General features: G+C 37.7%; 1 protein-coding gene across 1 annotated transcript in view; it reads right to left on the bottom strand.

Annotated features, from left to right (window-relative positions):
• ATG5 (autophagy related 5) overlaps window positions 1-24,518 on the bottom strand; it is a 72,503-nt gene extending 47,985 nt beyond the window's left edge. The window contains exons 1-4 of the mRNA XM_005426597.2: window positions 24,103-24,518; window positions 19,125-19,252; window positions 12,708-12,786; window positions 6,824-6,986 (exon numbers count right to left, since the gene is read on the bottom strand). Of these exons, the coding sequence (XP_005426654.1) occupies window positions 6,824-6,986; window positions 12,708-12,786; window positions 19,125-19,252; window positions 24,103-24,210 (478 nt within the window). The 5' untranslated portion in view covers window positions 24,211-24,518. The remainder of the gene's footprint in view (window positions 1-6,823; window positions 6,987-12,707; window positions 12,787-19,124; window positions 19,253-24,102) is intronic.
• Window positions 24,519-24,525: the final 7 nt, after the last annotated feature.

Raw genomic sequence — 24,525 nt, 5'->3', positions numbered from 1 at the left:
GTTTTACCAGCACTCTGCTGGATTCTTTTCTGTTTGCCACATTCCTTTTGGCTGGGGGTCCAAGAGGACACAGCACTCCCAGTACAGCTTTACAAGTGCTGAGCCAAGCAGGGGGCACAACAGTTTGAGTAGCTCCCAGGTTAATCTTTATTTTGGCAACACCACACAAGAGGCTTTCAACTCAGTTTCTTGTTCACCATTACCCACTTCCAGAAAGCTGCTTCCCAGTCAGCTCTTAGACTGCCACGGGCTTTTTCCAGTCTCTTGTGTGTCAGCTCTGGGAGGCTCCAGACCATCATGACCCCTCCGAATGGCAGATCTGCCCTCCAATCCACCAACTGCTTCCACCAACTTTTCCCTTCACTCACAGACAAACTCACTAAGGGTTAATCTGTCACATATATATAATCAAACTAGGGTAGGGTACAGAGAGTTGAAGCGGAAAGTCAAGGATACAAAGTGTATTCCTTTAATGTTAAAGCAAGCATATTTTCTACTGACTCATGTTTTAAAAAGCGTTGCTTTTAACTGCTGTAGCCAAAAAAAAAAGGCTTCTCGAAATTTACTATAAATACTACTTCCACATTGTTCCCAGGAAGACTAAGACTCTGCATGCATATATAATTCTGCTCACTGGTATTTCTAACCAATTTTATAAAAACTTAAGTTCTTGTGTGGTATGCTTCAAGCATGAAGGAGTTTTTGTTGATGAAGTAAGTATTTTGAACACTTTAAAACTAGTTTCTGTGCTATTCAGAACAGCTGATTACTATAACTTCCCAGCTATATAAAGACTTGTCTCTAAATTACTTAGTTCACCTGAATTCATCATTCATATTCTTGTTTTATAAAAACACCAATAATTACAACTATCAAGGACTTCAGGAAGATTTTGGTACATATCTGACTCTCAATGACTACTACAGTTAGTGACAACTTTTTTGAGATCACAGCTTGAAATACTGGTATGACATTATTAAGATTTTTATTTTTCTCTTCCATTTTACACATTGCCACAGTTAAACTATTCTTGCTATTAAATACCTAGTTTACCTGGGCATTTGAAAAACCATGGTATATTATACAAATCCACCAATGAAAAGGGAACACAACTTTACTGAGCTTTTCAGACTATCTTCATATATGAGTCACTATCAGATATAGAGATGGGACCTTAGAACAGTTTTGACTTAATGTAGCAGAAGCCACAGAAATATGTGAAAATATTCTTCATGTCACAGATAGCAAAGTAACAAAATTCAACGTGAGAGGACATTTTGAAGACTGTACAAGAAAGCAGCATGTCATTCTTCAGGTTATCTATCAGATCAAAAAGGCATTTTCCCCCTGTTTTCTTACAGTATACACAAGGGAGCCATACCTTACCAACATTATTTTCACTTACTAAACATACTCACAAACCAGAAGTTTCACTTTAAGTACTTTACCGTTTCCTTACCACCACCTCCCTTCATTTCTAGGTCACCAGTTTACCTGGAAAAGGTTTAGGCAAAGAAAGTCATCAAGATGGACTACTTCCTTTCTTTTATTCAAATAACAAAACGCATAGATCCTACAAAGCTTTCTCTATAGCAAAAACCAGGTGATCTCAGAAGCCCTGTCACATAAACTAAAAGGAAAGCTCTGATGACAGACAAGTTGTAGTGGTTTTGGTTCGCCAATTTCAGATTTCCCCAGTGTTGAGGTTTTCCCAAACAATGTGCTGATGAGTGTGGTGGGTTCAGTGCTGGCCAATCATCCATGCACTCACTTCTGCTGTTCTGCTGTGAGACAGGATCAGGAGAAAGGCAAAGCCATTTTTGAAACACATACCCCACAGGTTGTATAGGAATTAGAAGCAGGGCTTGTTACAGACTTTCCTGAGAAAGTCAAAGGGAAAAGGACTCCTGACAATTCTATCCATCCACCAGCTCTCTGCTCCATGTCTAGGATAGCCTTGCAATTTTGATTTCTTCATTTCTAATTATGCCTTCTCTATAAATATGAAAACAGAGCAGCATAACACCATGTAACTTTCTAACCCACTTTGCTTTCCCTGTACTATTTGCTCTCACTGTACTACTAAAAAAAGCTTTTCTTAAAAGTTAAGGAACCTTCATGTTAATACATATTAATAAATTCAGGCGTTTACTAGGAGAAAGTAACTTAGAAACATTTCAGATTGCAAAACAAGAAACCCTCAACAACTAAAGGAAGTTAAATTTAAAAGTGAAGTCTATTTTTCAGAGACACTTTACTCTAAATTTTAGTTAGCCCATACAGATTTTTCAGGAAATGACTTATTTTGAGAGGGAGGGGAGGAAGAAAAGCAGAAGGCAGCAAAAAGAGGCCTTGAAGTTTGCTCCTTCAGAGTGTAATGGTTTTCATTGGACACATGGCCATCTAACACAAGAGGGTGAAAATGCTAGAAACACAATCTCTACCTCATCTCTATGCAACCTGCTCTGGTGGCAGAGACTTCAGCGGGATTGTGAATACTGTGTTACCTTCTGCTTTCCGTCCTTCTCTGCCTTCTTGCCCTCCTTTGAGACCCACTGGTTCTCACTGGCCTCAGACAGACAGACAGACCTGCTCTGCCCTCCTGCTTGAGAGCAGAGAAGAGAAAGGCAAGGGGGAAATGCAGGCTGCCAACAATTCCCCACCGTTGTGCCACAGCAAAGGGCAGCTATTATTCAAGCAGACACCAGGCCAGCACAGAGGACAAACAAAGCCAGAAGCAGTTTCAGGGGGATGGCAGTTTAGACTCACAATACTTCACCCATATGAGTGGAGCATTGGCTTAGTCATTTGTGCAGAAAGGGTAACAATCCCATAAACACTGCAGAACTAACAGTGAGGTCTAGGTCGCAATCCATTACCAACTAAACCCCAAACAAAACCTGCTGCCATGGAAAAAAACCCAAAACATCCCTTTAATACAAATTACACTGTATTAAAATAAAAAATAAATTAAAATTTCAAAATACAAAAAGATGAATCACGTATTTGGATTTAAAAAAACCCCTTTATGCCACTTGGAATATCATTAACAACCAGCTGATTCACTCTGCAGGTCCAGACCCTGCTCAACACCAAACCAGCACTGGGATGACTTTGTGCAGGGCTGTCTGAACCACTCTAAATCACATTCCCTCAGTTCCACGGTACCAGTAACACTGATGTCTGGTGTGTGCCATGCTAGCTGAACTCCAGAATAAGCAGGTACTGATGGTAGTTATAAAGCAACTTGATGCATTTTGGGACATTTTTAACTAAGGAAGCCCAGGAAGGTAATGATTGGCTTTTTAAAATCACTTTTAACCAATACACTAATTTTCAAAGTTCAAATGAATTATTTAATCTTTTTTCACAGTTAACCAAACCTCCACAGATTGAACATGGAAAGAACTCCCCATTTTGGTAGCAATACAGGGAAGAAGTAAACAAGGTAGCTTTGCATTTAAAAACCAGTAGCTTCTCCTGAATAACTCCAGAAGATTTTCGAAGCAAATTTCAAATGATGAGTTGAGATCACAAAGATTTGTTCAGCTACTAAAGCGTGCTCACCATGGGGTAAAGGAGAGCATTGCTTCCACCAGTTCTCTGTGAGGAGGAGAAACACACCCGTCAAACCTGAGCGGGTCAAGTGTATGCAGCACAAGAAAGGCTGTAGGACACTCCCTTTTTTGCAGTTTGAACATTTCTAAACAGAAATGTGGTAACTGAGAACAAACACCTCTGGCTCTCAAAAACCCAAGAACAGTTTAGATAAGTTTTGGAATGAAATGCAAGACAACACAGGCCTGATTCTGTCAGTAAGGCAAGAGAGAAATCAGATGCATTAAAAGATAAAATATTGTATATTCTGAATGCTTGCAGGATTTTTCCTCCTCTATTAAGAACAATTCAATATGGCCACTTAACTTCTGGTAAGCCCTACAGCATGAATGAGCATTACATCCTTTTTCCATAGTATTTTCAGTAAAATAATGACTTCATTATATTTTATAATATATAAAAAAAACCTTAAAATAGTTATGAGTTCTTACTGTTTATTTCTCCCACTCATATATCAGAAATACCAAGTCTATTCTTCATTGGTTATAAATGATGCCTGTGAAAGTTTCAGGGTACAGTCGCTTCTGTTAGTCCATAACTGATAAAAAGCAGATGTGCTGAATCTAAATCCCCTCATTTATTAGAGCCATTATATACTGAAGTTATAGATATTAATTCTTTGAATCATGCAAAAAATACAACTGTCCCCCTGGAAACAGTTGGGATTTCATTGGTTTGATCCTGACTCATCAGTAGGCCTATAGAGTCTTAAGAGTTTCAAAGCTGAAAGCCTTTATTTTTCCACACAAAAGGCAAGAAGAAAAAAACCCACCCACTTGAAAATCCCTTTCATGCATGATAAAAATGGCCATAACTCTATCAAAGCAAAAACAGTAGTAACATTTTCCATGAATTCTGACCAAAGAATTTGAACAATTCATACAAAAGAACAAAGGTCAGTATAGCTGCATAGTCTGCTTTCAGCACTTCCCTACCACAGACAGACATCCATGGTTGGTCAAAAATGTACCTGTCCCAAAGAAGTGTTCCGCCTCAGAAATATCTGGTTTATGAATCAAAAATTGTCTGTGAAGAGCAAGAAAAACCACAGCACAATATAGAAGAATATGTTTTCTTTCCTAATTTGGTATCAGATTAACATAAAACCAGAAATGGTGGGAGGAGGGATGTACAGGTTGATATGAATAACCACCAGCTGTTACCAGCATAAGATTTTCCCACAAATTCACTATTACAGCTCTTCTGTGCTGCAACTTACAGCAACTGCTTAGTTTCATGAGTTACCTGTTCAAGTAACTGCTTCTCAGCAGAAACATTTATACCAAATTACTTCATAGTTATATTTCTCCAAACAAAACTGGATATATTTTTTTTCCAAAAACGTAAATTCAGGACATGTCTTCTAAGTAATGCTATCACTCATTAAACAAGTAACACTTCCTGTAATTAAGAACTGAAGAAAATTGTTTGAAGTTGCACAGCAAAAAGAGTCTGCAGATGTACCTTTACTTACAAAGCAGTTTTATCACAAATGCTACTTTCTTTTCTTTTTTGTGGTCATTTATTCTGTTTCACAAAGTGGTTTAAAATTATTACATCTCAAACGAAAACCTATATAAACATATTGAAAGCTACAACATGCTTAAAAAGAGTTTTCTTGGTTTCACAATCTTTTCTTGTTTCTCTTTTATGAAGAGTTGAGAAATTAAAATTAGCATTTGAAAGATTGCTTATACTTCTCATTCAGGTGTCAGATTCCACAGGTGCAATTTCTCATTAAGTACAGTGAAACCTTGAAATCAACTCTGGTAGGCAACCTCTGTTCTTAACATTATAGTGCAAAACAGAAAAATTCTCCTTTGCCTACAACTGAAGATATTCTTAGACAAATAATCAACTAAAAGATAAAGCCTAAGATGAGCACAAAAAAAACCATGCTGTTTATCTGTCCTATTTCCTTAAATATTAAGAGTGTCAAGATTCTGTTACTTCTGGTTAAAGAACTTTAACTTCCACTGTTTCATTTTGGAGGTATGCATGGGCTTCCTCAAGATCTTACTACTCAAATGGCAAATTAAGATAATGCTTTAATTTCTAACTCTCGTCCAATTAAATAAAAAATAGAAAGCAGAGTTTCTAATAACGATTCATCTTCAAAATGATCACTAGAGTACCTTTAATATGAAAGGCAGTACCACTACACAACAATGGAAAAAAAAAAAGCCACACACCCACTAAACATACACATTAAACCAAAACTAACTTGGAACCTTCTGGTCTAAACCAAAAGCATAGTTCAACTCTTCTTGCAGTCTAAGGTTCTCCTTTTTCATTTAATTGTTCTTATACATATATGGGAAGACATTCATTCTAACTGTTCAGTATTTTGTCCTGCAACACAGAATAAACCTCTTCATGCTTATAGTAAAATGTTTTCATAAAATAAATTTACTAGGGATAATATAAATGACAGCTTCAAGAGATGTGAAAAGTGCAATAAAAGTGACATGATCACCCATTCCAGAGAGCAGTTTCTGAAATACTTACCAAACCTTTTTAACCTTACAAGCTCTACAAACCTTAATACAGAAGGCACTACAAACTAAAGTTTTATTGTGCACTGTAATATTGATTCATACCATTTCTGCAAAGTAAGAACACTAATTAAAGATCTTGTTCTGAATTATTTTGCTGACTTTTCCAAGTCAATACTTATTTTTGCAGAAGTCCTTGTGAAAGCCATCAAGCAATTTAAAAAATGGCAGGGAGAAAAGTAAAATTATTAAATCTACTGGACAACTTTTTTTGAAGTTTACTTGTATTGTTACCAGTGACAATCCATAGGCATTAACTAGAGGAGACAATCTCTTATGTATGGTCCAAGACAGCTAATACTGAATACTTACACCACAGGTGTTTTCCAAATAAAGGCCATCATTTGCACAGAAGTACACTAGACAATATTTATCTATTTTGATTTGCTGCTAGTTTTGGTTTGTTAAAACAGTCACGACCCAATCTAATTCCTTGAATAACTCCAGGCACATTTGAATTATCACCAAAATTATTATTTTAATTTAAAAAAACTATAAACCACCAAAACCATCAATGCTTTCCATGACATTAGACAAAAATTCTGCAGAACAATGACATTTTATATCTCATGCAGTAAATGAAATTTGAAGAAATTATTTATTAGGTTGCTCAACCTGAATATAATTAATACTTGATGCGTTGTATTTACCATTCTGTAATCCCATCCACAATTGCTTATGATCCTTTTTTTGCATTTCATTGATGACTTGACTTTTGTGCTTTAAAGCATCTGCTTCTTTTATACAAGCCATAAAATGAGCTTCAATCACATCCTTAGAATGGCAGTGTAGAAGATCCTTTTCTGGAAAATTCTACAAAAATAAATGATAGATCAAGAAAAATAAATGCATCATATACCTTGTATGATGAAGAATAAATGATAATTTTAAATAGGCACACATTTATGCAAAAGAAGCACACTGGAATTTTCTACTTACAGAAGAATGTAACAACCATTCTCTCACTCTGCTGACAATAAACAGGTTGCAGTGAAAATGTTTCAGGAAAAATAAAAGCTCAACAACTTTCTGTAAAACCAGAATTTTAACATGTTTTCAAGCACATATTCAATCTCAGACATTAAATAGAAGAAAATTATGAGAAGTGACATGCACCTAATACAAAATGGCTCTCTATGATATTTTATCAACCACTTCTATGCAGTTCCCTGAAAACCAAGCAGTATCCCCCACACATAAGAACTGTAGCACATCTGCCACTTACAAACATTTTTCCTTAGAGACACTGGAAGTCTTTGTCAGTTCCAACTTCAACTAATCCACGTGACTACTGCTAGCTTGTGCGACTTGATTTTATACCCCTTTTGCTTGGTTACACTGGTACACAGCATTCAGCACTGCAGATGCACAAGTACCACTCCTCAGGTAACTCTTAACCCTCCAGTAAATGACAACAACCTCTCCTAATGAATTTATTAAGGAGCTATGGCAGTATATCTCATTCAGATACAAAAAAGATTTCTTCGGACACTAACTGATCAGAAGTCCAGCATTGCAGAGATGGTGGGTTTTCTTCCTCCAGTTTTTCTTTTATCCACACTTACTGTCACTTACAATTTTATATTAACACAAGCATTCACTACCACAAATCCACTACCTTTAGTTTTCAGAAATGTTAAACCCCACCTTTATTCCCTCCTAATTAACTTTATTTTCACAGTTGCTTATGACCATGCTGAATGGAGCAAACCTCAGAGCCGAGCCAGAGTGGTGGCATCATCAGTACTCCCCTTCCTAACAAGGGCTTGCCACATGTTTATACTTGAATTCTCATGCTATTTCACCAGAGGCCCTTTCTTCTTAATCCATTACAAACTGGCACTTTAAAAAGCTTTTGTGAGGGACTGTCAAAACCATTTTGGAAATACAAGTACATGTAATGGGGTATCTTTCAAAGGCTTTTACAACATAGTTAACATGTCAAAGTAGGAGCAATCTAATGCTGGAACAAACCCTACCTTCACTCCCCCACATAACCTCAAGAAAAATAGTGAAGACTGCTTCAAAATACAGAAACCCAAAATATCAAAAAGGGAGCTGGGGATTGCCTTACCTGAAAGAAATTCTGAGGTAAAACAGTGATAGTTCCCTCCTCATTAGGTTATTGAGAAGAGTTGGAAATTAAATAATGGAATTTCATATACCGTTTCCTCTTTATGACAGTGAGAACCCAAACTCTGGAAACTGTGGATCAAAAGGATGAATATTTTCCAAAAACAGGGGCATAAAGAAAAGATTGCCAATATCTTTGCCATAAAGTTTACATGGTTTGAGTTGAACTTGCAAAAGGAAGTGCTGTTGTTAGGACTGGTGTATGTTAAGCTGACTAGAAAGCTAAGGACAGAGGTAAATCTAGTTTCTTACATGAGAATGGCCAAGTATAAAGACATTAAAGAAGACAGAACAATAAGGAAAGTTCTTCTGGGGCAGACCTTGCTCCTGTTCTACTCTACAAAGCTGAGTGTCTCAGCATAATTGGGCCCAAGATTACTAGGAAAACATTACTGGGCCTGTTACTTGCCAATTGACATCTGCATAGGCCTGTAAAATACTTTCAGAAGTTCAATTCACTTGCTCAAATAAAAATGCAAAGTCTTGTAACCAATCCAGAAGAAACAAATAGACAGAAATTGCATACTTAAAGATCAAAAAAGTTCTTTACACACAAGAATTCAAAGAGAGACACTGGCATCCCCCAAAACAAAGGAAAAAACAGTGGTACATACCTAATGCCAAATAATATAAGAACCTAGAAACTGACTTTCCTAGTTAAAAAGCGATGTTTTAGCTAAGTTTATGAAAACAACTGTTTTGTTACAACAACTGTTTCACTACACGTGTAAATATTGGACTGCAGGGTCTTTTCTTGGACATTCTCCTCTTTCTACAGGTAGACATCTTCCTGCTGACATTTTTCCAATGAATTTCAAATTGCAGCTAATGTCACTCCCTGAGGATGAGCTCCAGAAATCATACACAGTGCAGTCTGCAGAACAACAAGGATCTATTTAAAATTGGTCAAAGCTAGTTAGGCTAGTGCAAAGAATCTAGACACAGTATAGAACTAGGTGTGGCAAGATTAATTTTCCCAGCTTCCAGGGAGTACACTGTGAAAGACTGGAAAACACTTCTGAACCTCAGTGTTGTATATGCTTTTCTTTAGTAGGAAAACACTGACACATTTCTATGAAGTACTGTGAGTAGAAGCTGAAAAAACAAAACATGAAAGTGACGACTTAGAAAAAAACACTGCACACCTGCAAGAAGTCTATGAAACAGTTTCACTTACATGAGACTGTCAACAGAAAACATGGCATTCAAGCTGATTTATCTATCAGGGTACAAAACAATTAAGTTTTATATTCAAATGTAGGTCATGTACACTTGTATTCTTAAAAAAAAATTCTACTTGCCTTCTTTCTACCTGAAGAAATACTGATCAATCATAAATAACTTCATTCAGATTCCTGAAGAAAGGGACAATTGTAAACTGGTTGCCACTCCTGGCTATACAACTAGGAGATTTGCAAAAAGTATTAACAGATGACATAAGTAGCTTTAATTCAAGTACTGTCATTGGTGGTGTCTTACTCCCTCCATGTCCTGCATCTTTGAAAGAACAGTTACTAAGGGTTGGCTCTGATTTTCTTAGAAAGCTCAAGGAGTTTTTGTTTTCACATACCAGTAGACCTTTGCAGTATGAACTGGTCACAAAGAAATAGGTAGCCTGTACAGACAAGAGCACTAAATGACCTCTCACAAAAAACTGTACCAAAAACATCACTGGCAATTTCAACAGTCTGGTTTCATAACTCCATTCCACCCATATTTATCTCTCAGTTCTAGTTCACAAAACATCTGTTTATCCTGTGACAGTCTACTTGCATTAGACTACATTTACAGAAAATAGGGCATTAAAAACCATAAGGAATGTATCCAGTGGCAGGGGGTACACCTATGTATTTGTATTTAGTTACCATCAGTGGTCTTTTCTTTAAGTAGACTGATTAAAAAAAAAAAAACATTTATACTTCTGGCTTCCACAATATCTCCTAGCAGTTCCAAAATTTATCCATATGCTACATAGAAAGGTACTTCATTTCCATTGCACCCGACCCAATCTTCACCTAAAAAACCACAAAGATGATGACTGTCACACAAGGACAGCTGCTGCCTCTCCTCCTGTACATCAGGTCATGGGTGGAGAGGCAGGCACCAGCAGCTTCAGCAGAACCTCAGCATTTCCCCTGGCACACACAATTTCCTCTCCTCCAACACTGCTGCCATCTTATCTACTGCCCAAAATCTGGAGAGGTGATTACCACACTGAGAACTGAGTAGTGTTAAACAGGCCACAGAGTAAGGTGAGATGGTTTTAACAGGAAGGGGTAGAATTTCCCTCCTTCCTCTTAAGCCACACCTGGACAACAAAAGCAACTTCCCAGACTACAGCCTCTCATGATTCTCAGACCCCAGTATGCTGTTCAGGCTCATCCTTCTGCAGCTATTTAATGCAACTATTTTTCAAGTTTACAAGATACAATGCATGTAATTTTATTGCATACCAGAAGTACAAATTAACAAACTTATTCTTCAATGCAAAAACAAACTGTGTTTATGATTTGGTCTGCATACATAACACAGGAGGACAATTACAAACATCTATCAACTTGAAAACTTCTGCTGAACAGAAATAAGCCTTTTCCATGTTTTTAAATTCAAACAAGGAAACCTGATAGGGGGAGTCTGACTTTTAAAAATAAGTTGAAAAGCACTTTTTACAGATGTTTGAGATATCTGTTGTTGACTGCATGCATTGGTAGAAGAAAGGAGACAGCCACAACAACAAAAGTTAAACCCCATAAAAGCTAACACTGTTTAATTAAGTCAAATAAGAATTATGACTCTTTGAAGAATAACTACACAGAAATGAAAAGAATACTCGACTCAAAAATCCCACACCTAAACTATTCAGCTGTAAGAAACTGTAACAGATGAAAACCTCTTCAATATTTTGACATACTTTGATATCTTTCAGTTATGTTTTGACTTCAGGATTCAGAGGGATTTTATTTAAATAAACTTTCAGATTACATCAAAATAGGAAGAGAGATTATGCAGGTGCTAACTCCACAGTATTATATTATTAAATTACATCAACCTTTAAAATAATACTATCTTAGCAGTTAATTATTTCTGCTGATCTTTAATGTACACCCTTCAGAAAAAAATAAAAGTAGCTGATCTTTTGGCAAGCAGCAACGTGGACATTAAAGCCAAATTTATGTTGCTGATTAAAAAGCACTGAGGTGCTGCAACTTCTCAAGATGCCTCTACTTTGTGATGGCAACATCCCCACATTGCCACTGTTAATATCCCAAAGCTCTCAGAACATAACAATTAAACCATGGTTTATGAAACTAGACGCCCTACATTTTCATTAGGACATTCTGGAAGTTTCCTCATCCCAGCTCTCTGACATTTATCAGACAAGTGTAGCAACTACAGTGGTTTCAAAAACATCCCCAACTTCAGATCTATTAAGTCAGTCATCTTAGAAGTTTCAACATGTAGAAAGACATATCACAAGAATGTATGCTTTCAGTGTACACTTCCAAAAAGAATCAGATTACTGTTGGAAAAAGTTTTTCTAACACACCTCTGAGAATTGTTTCAATGAAAACATTCAACACAAGTGCTTCCCCAATACATTTTTCATTTCACTCAAATCCCTCAAGCACTAAAGTCAAGCCTATTAATGTAGTGTTGTCCTTCAGATCAGTTTTCCTATTGCACTGTTTCTTTTACAATGGAGAAATTAACATTTCAAAGTTAAATATCATGATCTGTAGTTGTGCTTTTGACTTCAAAACATACTTGGAATTATTGTCTTAATGCATTTCAGAGTATGCAAGAATCCTGCACCAAAGCTAACCTTGTTCAAGTTTCATTCTGAGCAAAGATCAGTAGTGCTATTAAGCCATACCTAATGGGTTTACAATGTATAATCAAAATAATGTCTCTCCTGTGACTAAGCAGTCACAAGACCAAACTCATTTCACTCAGTTCTCTAAAAGAGACCAACATTAAGTACAACAGTATTCCCTGACTTCAAAGATTTCTACAGCATCTCATATCCACGCTCATATATGCCTAAAAGGACGAGCACTTCTCAATCTTCCCAATCTTCAGTGAACTTAAACCAATTAAATTAAAAACATTATAGAAAGTTCTTCTATCATAAGCCTCATAACTTGAAAAACTATTTTGGATTTTGAGATTATAATAGAATAATTTTCTACAGAAAGTGCAGTAAAAGCACACACAGTCTCATGGAAAATAGCTGCAGATTTACAGAAACCTTTAAATGCTTCCTGAACAATGCACAGTCTCCCTTTCAAATCACACCATTCACATATTTTATAAAATAGTTATGAAACCTTTTCCCAGCTTCCAAATGTCATGAAATCTCATGCTCACTCATTCTTAAGAAAAGGGTCTCTATCAATTTACCTTGAAATGCACTGTGATGCTCCAAGGAAGGGCTGTATTTGATGCATGGAGATCAAAGAGTAAACCAATTGGGTAATGCCTAAAAATGACAAGATATTGATTTAATATAGAAGCATTTAATTCTATGTATCACAGTTAACATACCTGCATTTACACACACACAAAAAATAGCTGTTTGACTCCCACTTTATAACTTAGAAAAGTTATACAGGCAAGTTTAGATGACTGACAGGCAGAATTAAATCTGGGATGCACGTGCTCAATATCTAAACCAGCGGTTTCCAAGCTGTGCCCACAAAACACTGCTACTTTTGCAACAGCCTTAAGTGGCCTACAGGTGCTTTGTGGAACCTTCCAAAACAGCACCTCTGGTTAAAAAGCCTCAGACCAGGAAAAGCACACATGCTTTCAGATGCTTGAGGGTCTTGGGTTCATACCACACGGGCCCTTAACATCCTTTTCTTCTTCCATACGTCTGATATAGCAATGCAGAGAATAAGGAGAAGAGTGAAAAAATTACGTATCTGTAAAAGGGCTGAAAGATGATAGACCAAGATCAACTCTGTATCTTTACTACCAAATTAAAAAGAATGAAAAGGAAGGAAAAAAATTAATTGGAGTTTTGTATTTCAGTGGCATTCTAGATTAAAGGAGTTACACAAAAAAGCTTGCTTCTGACAGATATTCACTTCCGTCTCATAGCTTTCTCTCCTTTAAATTCATTAGAATATACAGCCCCAGCAGTATATGGAACATATATCACACACACAAAACCTCCACAGGCGCTATAAAAAAGCTCTTTTTTCAGTTTTCTCACACACAGATATTGGCAAGATTTTTGATAATTTTTTTTTTTTTACATGCAGCATACCAAGATCCATTCTCTTATCTTTCAAAGAGCCTTACTAGCTTTTCATCCTACAAAGAGAGAAACACACGCTGAACTATAAAGTCAGTAGTTTCACTGAACTAATGGGACTGATCTCAGGTCGCAGACCCAAGCACGTACATAAGTTTTGAAAGTCCTGAGAGTACTAACCAAAAGCATCGCTTTAACAGCACCTGTGCCAAGCCACTTTCCAGATCGGTGAAACTCTCACACAACAGTGCTTTAGCACCCTCTACGGGTGAGCCACACCAAAGCTAAGACAAATTCATCACAACAGCAAAATAAAACATAAAATACTACGACAATTCCTGAGCTTATCTGAGAATAAAGAGGATGCATATCCAGATTTATTGTGATTCACTGCTAATGCTCAAGTTTTTACCATGAAGATATTAATCTACTAACTGCCAATCATGTCCTAAACACTTAAAAAGGATTCAGCAAGAGTTCCATGAAAGAGTGGTTTTCCAGGTGAGTTAAGTAGCTAAGATCGGGTTTGATAATTAGATGAACATAAATTTTCAACATGAACAACGACTTCCAGTTACTTTTGATTTATAAAAGAGAACAGATAACTAAGAAAAAGAAAATCACAACTAAAAACCCATACAAAAACTCCTGCATCAGGTCTTGTCCTACATCTGTATTTTCTAATCAGTTAAGGTTACATAGTGAAGTTCCTGTAAACAAATTTCTTCAGTAAAATCTCTGAGCTTTGCAGAGTAAATAAGATGCCTGATTAAGCGATGCTTTGACCTTTTGTCTTCTGCTAATTTATTAACCCATCCAGTTGGTACTAGAGAGCCACCTTTACAATTACCAGGGCTAGAACACAACCTGCACAAAAGGGACAAAAACTCCACTGAGAGGCACCTGAAAGTGCTCAGACAGGATGGAAACAAGCTGCAGGTGTCATCCCCTAGCATCTGCTGAAGAAACAACGCCAGCACAGAGTGGCATCACTCAGGGAGGGCTCCTGAGAAAGGCTGCAGCTCTCCAGGTTTCAAGCTGCCAGGGCAGCCCGGGACCTCTCCTGAGGGTTGGCGTAAGCAGAGGAAATGTCCTCACCTAGAGGGGGTGCACATGAGTGAGGAACTATGCCACCAAGCTAAGAAGCTGCAGGAAGTCAGGGGGAGACATAAAGATTAATGGGATCTTCACCAAGATCTCACAGAGATGAGAGTCTGGAGAGAAAGTGTCAGCAGTCATTGAAGTGGTCGGTGGGGACTCATGGGGAGTCCCAGACTTGTGTGAACTCTGGTGTTGAGGAATCCATTCAGTGCCAGTAGCTCAGAGTGCAGCTGCAGAGGGAGCTGCAGGTTGAGCTCCATGCGATGGGAGCCCCAAGCAAGAGGCCAAAGCTGGTGCTGACCCTTTGCACAGGAAAGAGCACAGGGATCTGTGGCCCTGCCAGGTGACTGGACACTCAGGGACAGGGCAGGAGCCAATGACACCGAGGAAAAACCCCACACTATCACACACAGACTGTGAGGGAATAAAAGCCCAGGGGTTCCTTGGTTTGGGGTCCTGCTCAGGGACACCAGCCCAAGCTGTTATTCTGTTGTTACACCTGACTAAGCTCTTTTAAGGATCCAGATGCCTGAGGCTGTGCTACGAGAAACCAAGGGTTGAGCAGGAAAGGAAACCTTGTCTGGCTGTGTGGGCGTGGGGCGTGCAGGGAGCCAAGCGAGGCACCCATCGCTCCCTGGAGCCGCCGCCTGCAAAGGGGCCTGTCGCAGATCCCAGATGGAAAGACAGAAAAGTTTCCTTAACCTCTGGCCAAGAGAGGGCAGGCCTTCTCCAAACACTGGCAGTGCTTCAGTGTCAGACAAGAGGCTGGAGTTCCAGGGAAGCATCAGAGCTGTCTGAACAGCACATCCATCCATAGCAGAGCAAGCAGTCATAGCACTATGAGACTCCATCCTACAGGAGAGAGAGCCCCATCTGCCAACTTCACTTGTTAACCTGCAGAGGTTTGCTGCTTGGTAAAAAGTTGCAGATTGGGAAAGCTGTCCTCTGCTTGGGTTATTAGTCCTTGCTGTTTACCCACATGGGCACAAATTTTAAGTGCTGCAACAGAACCCCTGAGAGTATTGGAAGTGACTCTATAAGTTCTAGGGGCAAGGAGGCACTCCACAATTTTGCCATTAAAGGAGATGGGTTCAGAGAGATGTCTGCAGGTCAGGAGCTGGTTATGCAGCTGGTGCAACGGCAAGGACTTGGCTTTTACAGACACAGGATACTTTTTGGGGATACTGGACTGCTAGGGAGAGATGGAATCCACCTAAGTCAGACAAAAGTATCTTTGCCTTAAAGTTGCCCAGCCTGGTGAGAGCTTTAGACCATAAACAACAGAAGTGTAAATAACAACCCACAGATAAATAGAAATTAATGGACATGGGTGGATAGCAAGTGGTGAAAGGTGATAGCTGCAAGGGAGATGTCAAAGTGATAAAAAAAGGGAGGACAGAACCCACCACAAGTACCTACAGTAGTGCATGTAGCTTGGGAAACAAGCAGGAAAAACTAGAGCTGCACATGCTGTGACATTATTGGGAGAGTGTTGGGCTACCTGAGGTACAGTGAGACAGCTTGCACAACTGGAATACTGCTGTGGAAGGACAGACATAAGCTGCTTAGTAAAGGCAGGCAGGGCAGATGAGGACAGAGGCTTGTCTTCCATGTCAGGGAGCAGCTCAGATGTATGAAACTTAACAGGACAACAGGTTGGTTGAGTTCTGGTGGTTCAGGAACAGAGGAGGCACTAGTAAGGGCAACAGATCATGTAGTCCCAGTGAGAAAATTGATAAAGTCTTCTTTAAACAATTTAGTAAGTGTCTACATCACAGATCCTGGTTCCTGTTAATCTCTCACATCTTCTGGAAAAGCAACAAATCTTGACAAGTAGTCAAGATTTCTTGAAACAGACACTGGATGAACCAGAGATAACCCAAAGCTAAATCTGTTAATTATCTGTTAAGACAAAAGAGTGGTGATAATCAGTGGCAGCTTTAGCTGCAGTGACCACGAAATGGCAGGGTTAAAAGTCCGGCAGAAAGGACAGTAAGGCAAATACAGACTTACGACTTAACTTTTCATTTCCTCCTGGTGCCCCTACACAGTTCAGGTTCAGCCATATCAGATGCATTACTGGACAACACTTTCAGTTCTTCACCTGCAGCCAGAGCACTGAACCTATGCTGTACTTCGAGAAATGCAGGTGTAGTAACATTCCTCCTGTTGCAAGAAGTCATAAACTTCCAGCTCTTCCAATTCTCAGGAGACTGTTTTCTAATCCAGTAATCACAGTCTTTGACTGCATCTCCTTCACTGTAGTTGTAGGTTTAGTCTCCTGTAGCTGCAGGAGGGTCTAATGTTTCATCCATTTCCTTCTGTAGTCTCTAATGCTGCACAGTCTGATAATCTCTTCCTGAAACTCCTTACCTTGGCCACAGAGACCCTCCCCCAGTGCACACCTCCCCCAATGCACACACCTTTGCAGAAAAAGATTCCATCTTCCCCTGTCCCAACATGCTCAGCAGGACAAAGAACCCAGGCCCATGTAACTCCAGGCCTGGAGGGCTTCATTCTCCTCTAAGAACTTGACCCATGCTCTGCAGAGCCTGAAGTAGAAACTATATTTCAGACTTCCTCCAAAATCTCACTGGAAAATGGAAGAGCTGCATCTGAACAGATGTAGACTTCATCCCAACTAGGTATGAAACTGCAGACTGCAAGCAATAAGACCTCACAGTGCAAAGTAAATAGCTGAAATAAACAATATTATTAAAAAGTTCTATTTGATTCTGAGTGCACAAGTCATAGCTTAAAAGACTAAACATTAATGCCTGCTATTCTTTCTCTACCAACTACTAGTTCAATCTAATTCTCAGTTCTGGTGTTTGGTAATCCCATAAAGAGCTGAAGCTTCTTCTGGAGAAGACCCATTCTCCTAAAATACTTGTTTACAAATAGCACTTTCCTTAGAAAAGCAGTTCCACTGAAATCAGTGGAGCTGTTCCTGGCAAAATAGGCTTCGTTTTACTGCAAGATGAGAGCCTTAATTATCAGATCATCATTACACTATTTATTTTCATTTCTACATTCAATGAATTTAGTAACTCTTCACTTAATTTTAGAATTACCAGCTACGTATTCAGTCTATATCTATATTGTACAGTTTTGGTTTTTTTATGCTACTTTAGATATCATAGTATTTGAAAACTTATAGAAAATATGGATCTATTTGTGTTGAAGTACAAAGCCTCTCTCCTTTCTTGTTACAACTTCAGTGAAAATAGTTTTCTTCCAATATTTACCTAGGACTATGAACACACTGGTATAAATGTGGTACCTTGCTTTTTATTTAGGTAGTATCCATGACTCAACATTACTGTGGCACATAAGACACCATTTCTTATTAAATCCCACATAATTTATTTAGATGTCTAAAGATGGTTTTGCCAGTCAGTTAAAATAAAAGCTTAAAGAGGTTGTTTTTATAGGCTTCTCTTTACATATTTTCAAGGTTTACACTAGGTTGGTCTCAAAGAAACAAAGGACTATAAGAGATCTACTGCTTCACCAAATCTACAGACACTCCATGATGTGATGCTTGCTAATCACAAGACAATCCAGGTTCAGTAAGATTCAAAAAATCACTAGTTTGATTTCCTATGATGAAACAAGAAATAAAAAGAGATAAAAATCTCTTCATCATTCAAAATACTAAATACCTTCTAGATAGCTGATGCTGTCTATACAAAACTAGGAAACACTGCAGCTCTCGAACTATTTTCTTTAAAACTCTTTAACAGCAAAAGAAGTAGAAAACCTGATGAAAAGTATTTATGAAAATTAATTAAATGAAACAATATCAGTCCAAGTCCCTAAAACCTCTCACCAAAAAAACCCAACAAACTAAAAACACAAAAGAAGGTAGTTTTAATAGACTATAGGACAAAATAAGAACAGAATCAACAGCAATTAGTTCAGTAAACTCGAACTAATTGAATTCAACAAACCCTTGAAGATCAATATTAGATGTTTACAGTGCAAGCACGTATCACACCAGTGAACAGTGAAGGCTACTCATGTTTTAGTACCATGATGCTTATAAGCTGTTTGCATTCAGACTCCAGAATTATGACTTACTATTTGAGTTACTAGACATCTTTAGGAAGGTAGAATATGTTAAAGGAAGATCTGACAATTCTACTGCAAGCAACAGTAAAGCCAAACCCACAAGCATTCTGAATTATGGTAACAACCAGAACAAAACCAGTAAGTGCAGCACAACACCTCTGTCTTATGCATACAATAAAATTTCAATCAGAATAATAAAAAAAATATGTTCAACATTAAACCTTTTGTTTTTCCCCAAAAACATGCATTTCTTACCCTCCTCCTCTATTGCTATCTTTGAAGCCCAAGGGAGTGATTACTTTAGAAAAACTACTGACACTGTGCTAAACCTGGGAACTCTCTACATGAAAAACTGCATAAAGTACAAAGTTCAATAAACTCACCATTTCAGTGGTGTACCTTCATATTCAAACCATATTTCACTAACTTCCTCCTGTCTCATAACTTTCTGAAAGTGCTTCTTCACTTTGTCCGTTACCAGTGTCAAGTAGCTTATCCTTGGCAAAAGCAACTGAAAAAAATTATAGAAACTTTAAGTGTAAATAAAATACACTAAACTACTAAAAATCTGTAACAAGTATGTATTTTCATAACCAAAATTCAGTTACTATTCTTTTCTTCCCCTTTTTAAGGTGAGACAGTTTACTTTTTAATAGTCAATGGAAGGCTATAAAATGATGTACACAGAAGATGCAGAACAGTAGTATCCAATATATTATCATATACTATCTTCTTGTCTCATGTGCATACTATCCAAATCAGAATGTTGTGCTATTTTTATTTGCAACATCTTCCCTATCATTTCTTTTTTTAAAGCCTTATGTCCAGGAGTGGTTAAGCACTCAGTACCAATCAGTGAATTGACTGATGACTGTGTGGCACATTCACTAGAGATAAATCAATCCCTAAGCATTAACAAACAATGCTTTTCAGTACAATGAGTAAAGATTAACCTCTCTGTAAAATATCAATTCACTTTAGAGCAGACATTTTAAATTAATAGTATCCATCCTGTAAAGTTCTGCTTCATAATTATTAATAAAATAGATGGGCCTAAGGCATATATAGATTATATTTTGCATATTTAGAGAAACATTTCTTTTCCAGTGTTCCTCATAAGTATTTTCTTTACAGTATATGAATAATACCAGACATAAGTGAATGCCTGTGGTACAGACATCCTAAATCATCTAAGGATATATTTTGCCTGACAGAATCTCTGCTGCAACATTCTTCCAGAATTTCTCCAATAACTAGACCACACTTTGGTATATAAATCAGATAATATTTTGGCCATGATAATACAATTTGTAAATATCCAATTCATAAAGAAGTATGGAGAGTACATCAAGTATCTGGAAGAACAGATTCACCTTTTTGATAATGCTGCATTACATTACATCTGTGACACAGGTAAATTTCACAATTTTACAAAATTACATAAGGCCAAGTCTCACTCCTGTCACAGTCATCGTGTCAGTTAACACTCCATTTTTCATGTACCATATGGTTTTCTTTTTCCAACTGTTGCTTTTGTTATCATCATCACATTGTTTCTACCATGTTTCATAGAAGCAATGTAATCAAAACTCAGCCTTCATTTTTAAAAGGCAAACAAACTCAATAAATTCAATGAAGTTACGTATACATTCAAGTAAGAATTGTTTGGTAATTTAATGACATAAGTTTATCCTTTATTTACCTAATTCCACATATCTTCACTGACTGCTCTTGAGACAATACAGTTCAGGCTATACCAATCAAACCAACGTATTTTTGGTAATAATTTCATGTTATTTCTGCATGATATGTACATTTAAATTAATGCTGGTGTACTCTGATGAGACTTACTAGGACTCTTAGAGAAGCCAATTTTCAGCATGTTGCATGTAGCACAGCCATGCTAGGATTGATAAATATATTAAAGCATTATTTATTGCAGCAGTGCTTCCCATAACCCTTTAAATTGCATAATTTCCTCTGTAAAATACTCTACTTCAGTTTATATTGTGAAAGAACAAGCCAGTGTCTACTTCAACAAAATTAGAGAACACAGACAATAATCAAACAGCATTCAACTGAATTTAACAGAACGTGGCCAGCACTCCCAAAAGGCTTCAACAAAAAGTGTACAACTGTACAAAACCCAACAGTTGATCAGATTAACAGGAACTACCTGTTTTTCAGAGATGCTGAGCATTTGCAGAACCTACTGAACTCTTTCTCTCGCCCTCCCAGTTCTTTTACCTTGATATAGTTATCCCCTTCCATAGCAGAAATGAAAGAATCTAATTCTACCACTTTTCTATCTTTAATTAAACTTAGAGATTTACAAATATACTAAATCTGTTAAGTGAGATCTTTAAGAGCAATTTAAACACATTTTCACGTTGTTACCCTTTTTAATATCACTTCCCCATCCATGGAAAGATAACAAGATCATGGGTTCTCTTCATTAAATTAAGAAAGTAAATCTCCAAATACATCACTAAGCAGAATAAATCCTTGCAGCCATCCCTAAATGTTATCCCCAAAAACTACACAAATGTCAACACCTTCCTTTTGAATGTTGCGTATTGCTACAGTATTTAATCACAATAACCAGGAATGTCTTCTTATTAACCAGGAGGTTAAATGAATAACAAAGAACTCCTAATGCCTAAGTAAATGCTTGCAACATAACTTTGTGTAAAGAGTGCCTCTCCAGGTATATCCACAGGTTTTGTGGCACAGCATGCAGTATTTTTATACGCAAAGCCCTAAAACAGAAAAATTACAGATTTAACAAGAACTGGACTGGTCTGATCACTAAAACGTCAAGGGAGAACAAGCAAAACATCCTATCTTGGAATACTTTTGACACCAAGCAAGCTAAAGAGTGGTCCTGTTAAAGGCCAATCCCTTGGGCAGAGCATCATTCTAAGACTGTATCCTGCTGTAATTTTGTTCTTTATGCATCTGACAAGTCTCAGCCAATGAGTCTCTGCTTCCTGTATACTTTTTTCATCCTTTTTCAATTATTGCTTGCAGCAAGAGGCAAACAGTATATAATTTTAAAATAAAATGCATAACAATTTTAGGATGAGAGAAAAATCAGATAAATCAGCAACAAAAGTAGTTCAAGCAAACTGTTCCTAAATGTGCTGCCACTCAAAACATAACCATCTGCTTGAAACACTCCAAAGAAAATTGATGTATCCATTTCTAGCATAACTGCAGAAACCTACCCTACATGACTATATTAAGATACAGGACAATGTTTTACTGGAGCTGCCCAGTCTTTATGTCACCGCTCTTTCCAAAAGACAGACAAGTTAATTTTAAATTACTTGTCCTACCCCTGTGCAGTGCCAGAAGGTGATACACACGTTTCACTAACCCATCTGACAGACAGGGCTCTCCTGTCCCACCACTCACAAAAACCAAAATCCATCCCACAGACTTGGAGTTGTTATTCTAATTCCTCACCCCCCAAGTCTGTGTCATCCTTCATCTTCATAAAGCAAGTTCCTCAGAGCAGAATCCTTTATCCTCTCTCAGTTTAATGATGCCAGTATTTCCTTCCCATGCAGTCTTTCCATTTACGAAAGACAGTCTGGAATAAAGAGGTTGTATCTATACTAACAAGTAAGAGGAGCCATGTAAAGCTGAAGAGCTGATGTCAAGGGCTGGAAATGTTAACTACATGTACTTTTCTACTTTACCCATAATTTTACTTTGATTTAGCTCAAGTTTGCTCCCATACACCAAATGTCCATTAGCAACTGAAGCCCATCTGCTCCTTCAACTTCACACGAAAATGATTCAACCCATGGGCTGACTGCTCTGTGATGCCAACCTGGGCACAGGAAGTGGGAAGGATGAAGACTGCTTTCGAACACACTCCAGATCTGAACAAAAACATTAATGCAAACACACTGAAACTATTACAACTCTACCATGATCTAAAACCTTGACTGCAATTCTGCTTCACACTATTATAAATCCTTGGTCCGTCATAAGACACAAAGCCATATTATCAGCTCTAACATGAACTGAAAAATTAAGAAGCTAAAATTTTAGAACTGTCATCTCTGAGTAACCACATTTTGCAGAAAGAAAAAATGGAGCATTGACAATTTTTGTGCACACTCTACGTGGAGTAAATAAAAGAAATCCTATGACCTTAAAACCATTTCCTTGACTTAGAAAGCTGGCCACACCACAAGGATAACATGGTTTCATGCTTTCCAAGCCAATGTTAAACAGATCAAGGCTCTAAGCCTCTAAACTTAAATCCATAACTTTCAAGTAGCTCTTACACAAAGTATGCAAACATATTTTAACTCCTATGTAAAACTTAAAGTCTCACACTTTTAGGTTAGATTTATTTGGCAATAGGTCAATAAATATGAAGCCCAGTGCTTATCTTTCAGCAGCGATGAAACTAAAATATACAAAGATGAGCACTATTACCACTGAACAAAAAGCACCAATAGTTTATTAGGTTTCAAAACAACACATACAAATGAGATACTGATGACCCAAAGATGCTATTGAACACAGAAAAAAAGAGATCGATCCAGTGTGGAATGGGATATGATAAGGTTTAAGAATTTCAGAATCCCATAAAAATTAAAAGTTCAAGATTTCCCTCCCACTCCCGTTACATTTCAAATTTGCATTTCACTGAATCAGCTAACATTCTTTCTCAATTACATGTCTATTAGGTGCTGAAAAAATGAAAACTGATGAGAGTACTATAAATAAATGCATCATTATAGAAGGCACTTCCATGTTATAACTCAAATACATCCATCATCCCTTTTTTATCATCAGCTAGCAATCCTGTTCAGGCAGTGTTCTCTTTAGCCATTATAGCTGCTTTTCTTACTTCTGAGCTAGATCTCTTATGGCTGCTGGACTTTAAAGGAAAAACAAATGAGCAGAAGTCATCCACAGAGCCAGTGTTCATTACCAGTTTGTGATACACAGATGACCAACCTTAAATATTAAGATTTCTTAAGTCTGATTAAATTATTTCTGTATTAATAGAAGTTCTCTCCCTTCAACTGTTCATTATCCAAGAACATACACACTCACATCCAGCCTCCTCCTTTACCTAGTCACTCATTGACTTCCTAAGAATTTTTCCAAAGATCTTAATGACCTGTGGTAAGTTTCTCTCACTAGTGACACAACTTGCTGTGAAGAAAGATGAAGTCACACAGCATGGTTATATGTTTACTTTCAGAAGGTACCAGGAATAAGAAGAAAAAAGGGGGTTTTTTTCACAATGTGCAGTCGTACACATGAAGAGAATGAAGGAAACAAACATAACCACGGCCTCAGACTATTTGTGACTACCTTTGTCATACTCACATAGTAGGGGTCAGCTTCCCTTTCAGTTATCTCATCCTGATACAGAGTGAAGCAGGTCGGTATTCGCCCAAACCACACATCTCGAAGTACATCTTTGTCATCTGTCATTCTTCCAATGGACAGTGAAGCACATGTAGATCAATTTGTTTCTTCAGCTACAAATGTAACCCATTGCCCCCCCCAGAGAAAACAAGTCAAGACGACTGCAAATAAAATACATCTTGTTAAATGTTCTCCCATAACTACGTTCCTGCAGGCTGACCAACGCTGTCACCGGGGCATTAAATGCATCACATGGTACAAAGAATGGGATGAATTAAGTTCCCAGCTACAAACACACGGTGGATAAGGAGTGAAACATAAACGAGCATTTCCTAAGGCTGCATCACGCCCCAGCCGCAGAGCCAAAAGGTCCCTTCCCGT

Source organism: Geospiza fortis, unplaced genomic scaffold, assembly GCF_000277835.1.
Source record: "Geospiza fortis unplaced genomic scaffold, GeoFor_1.0 scaffold486, whole genome shotgun sequence".
In the NCBI taxonomy this organism is placed as follows: Eukaryota; Metazoa; Chordata; class Aves; order Passeriformes; family Thraupidae; genus Geospiza; species Geospiza fortis.
Note: the sequence above shows the minus strand (reverse complement) of the source record. Positions and strands in the feature narration are given on the sequence as shown.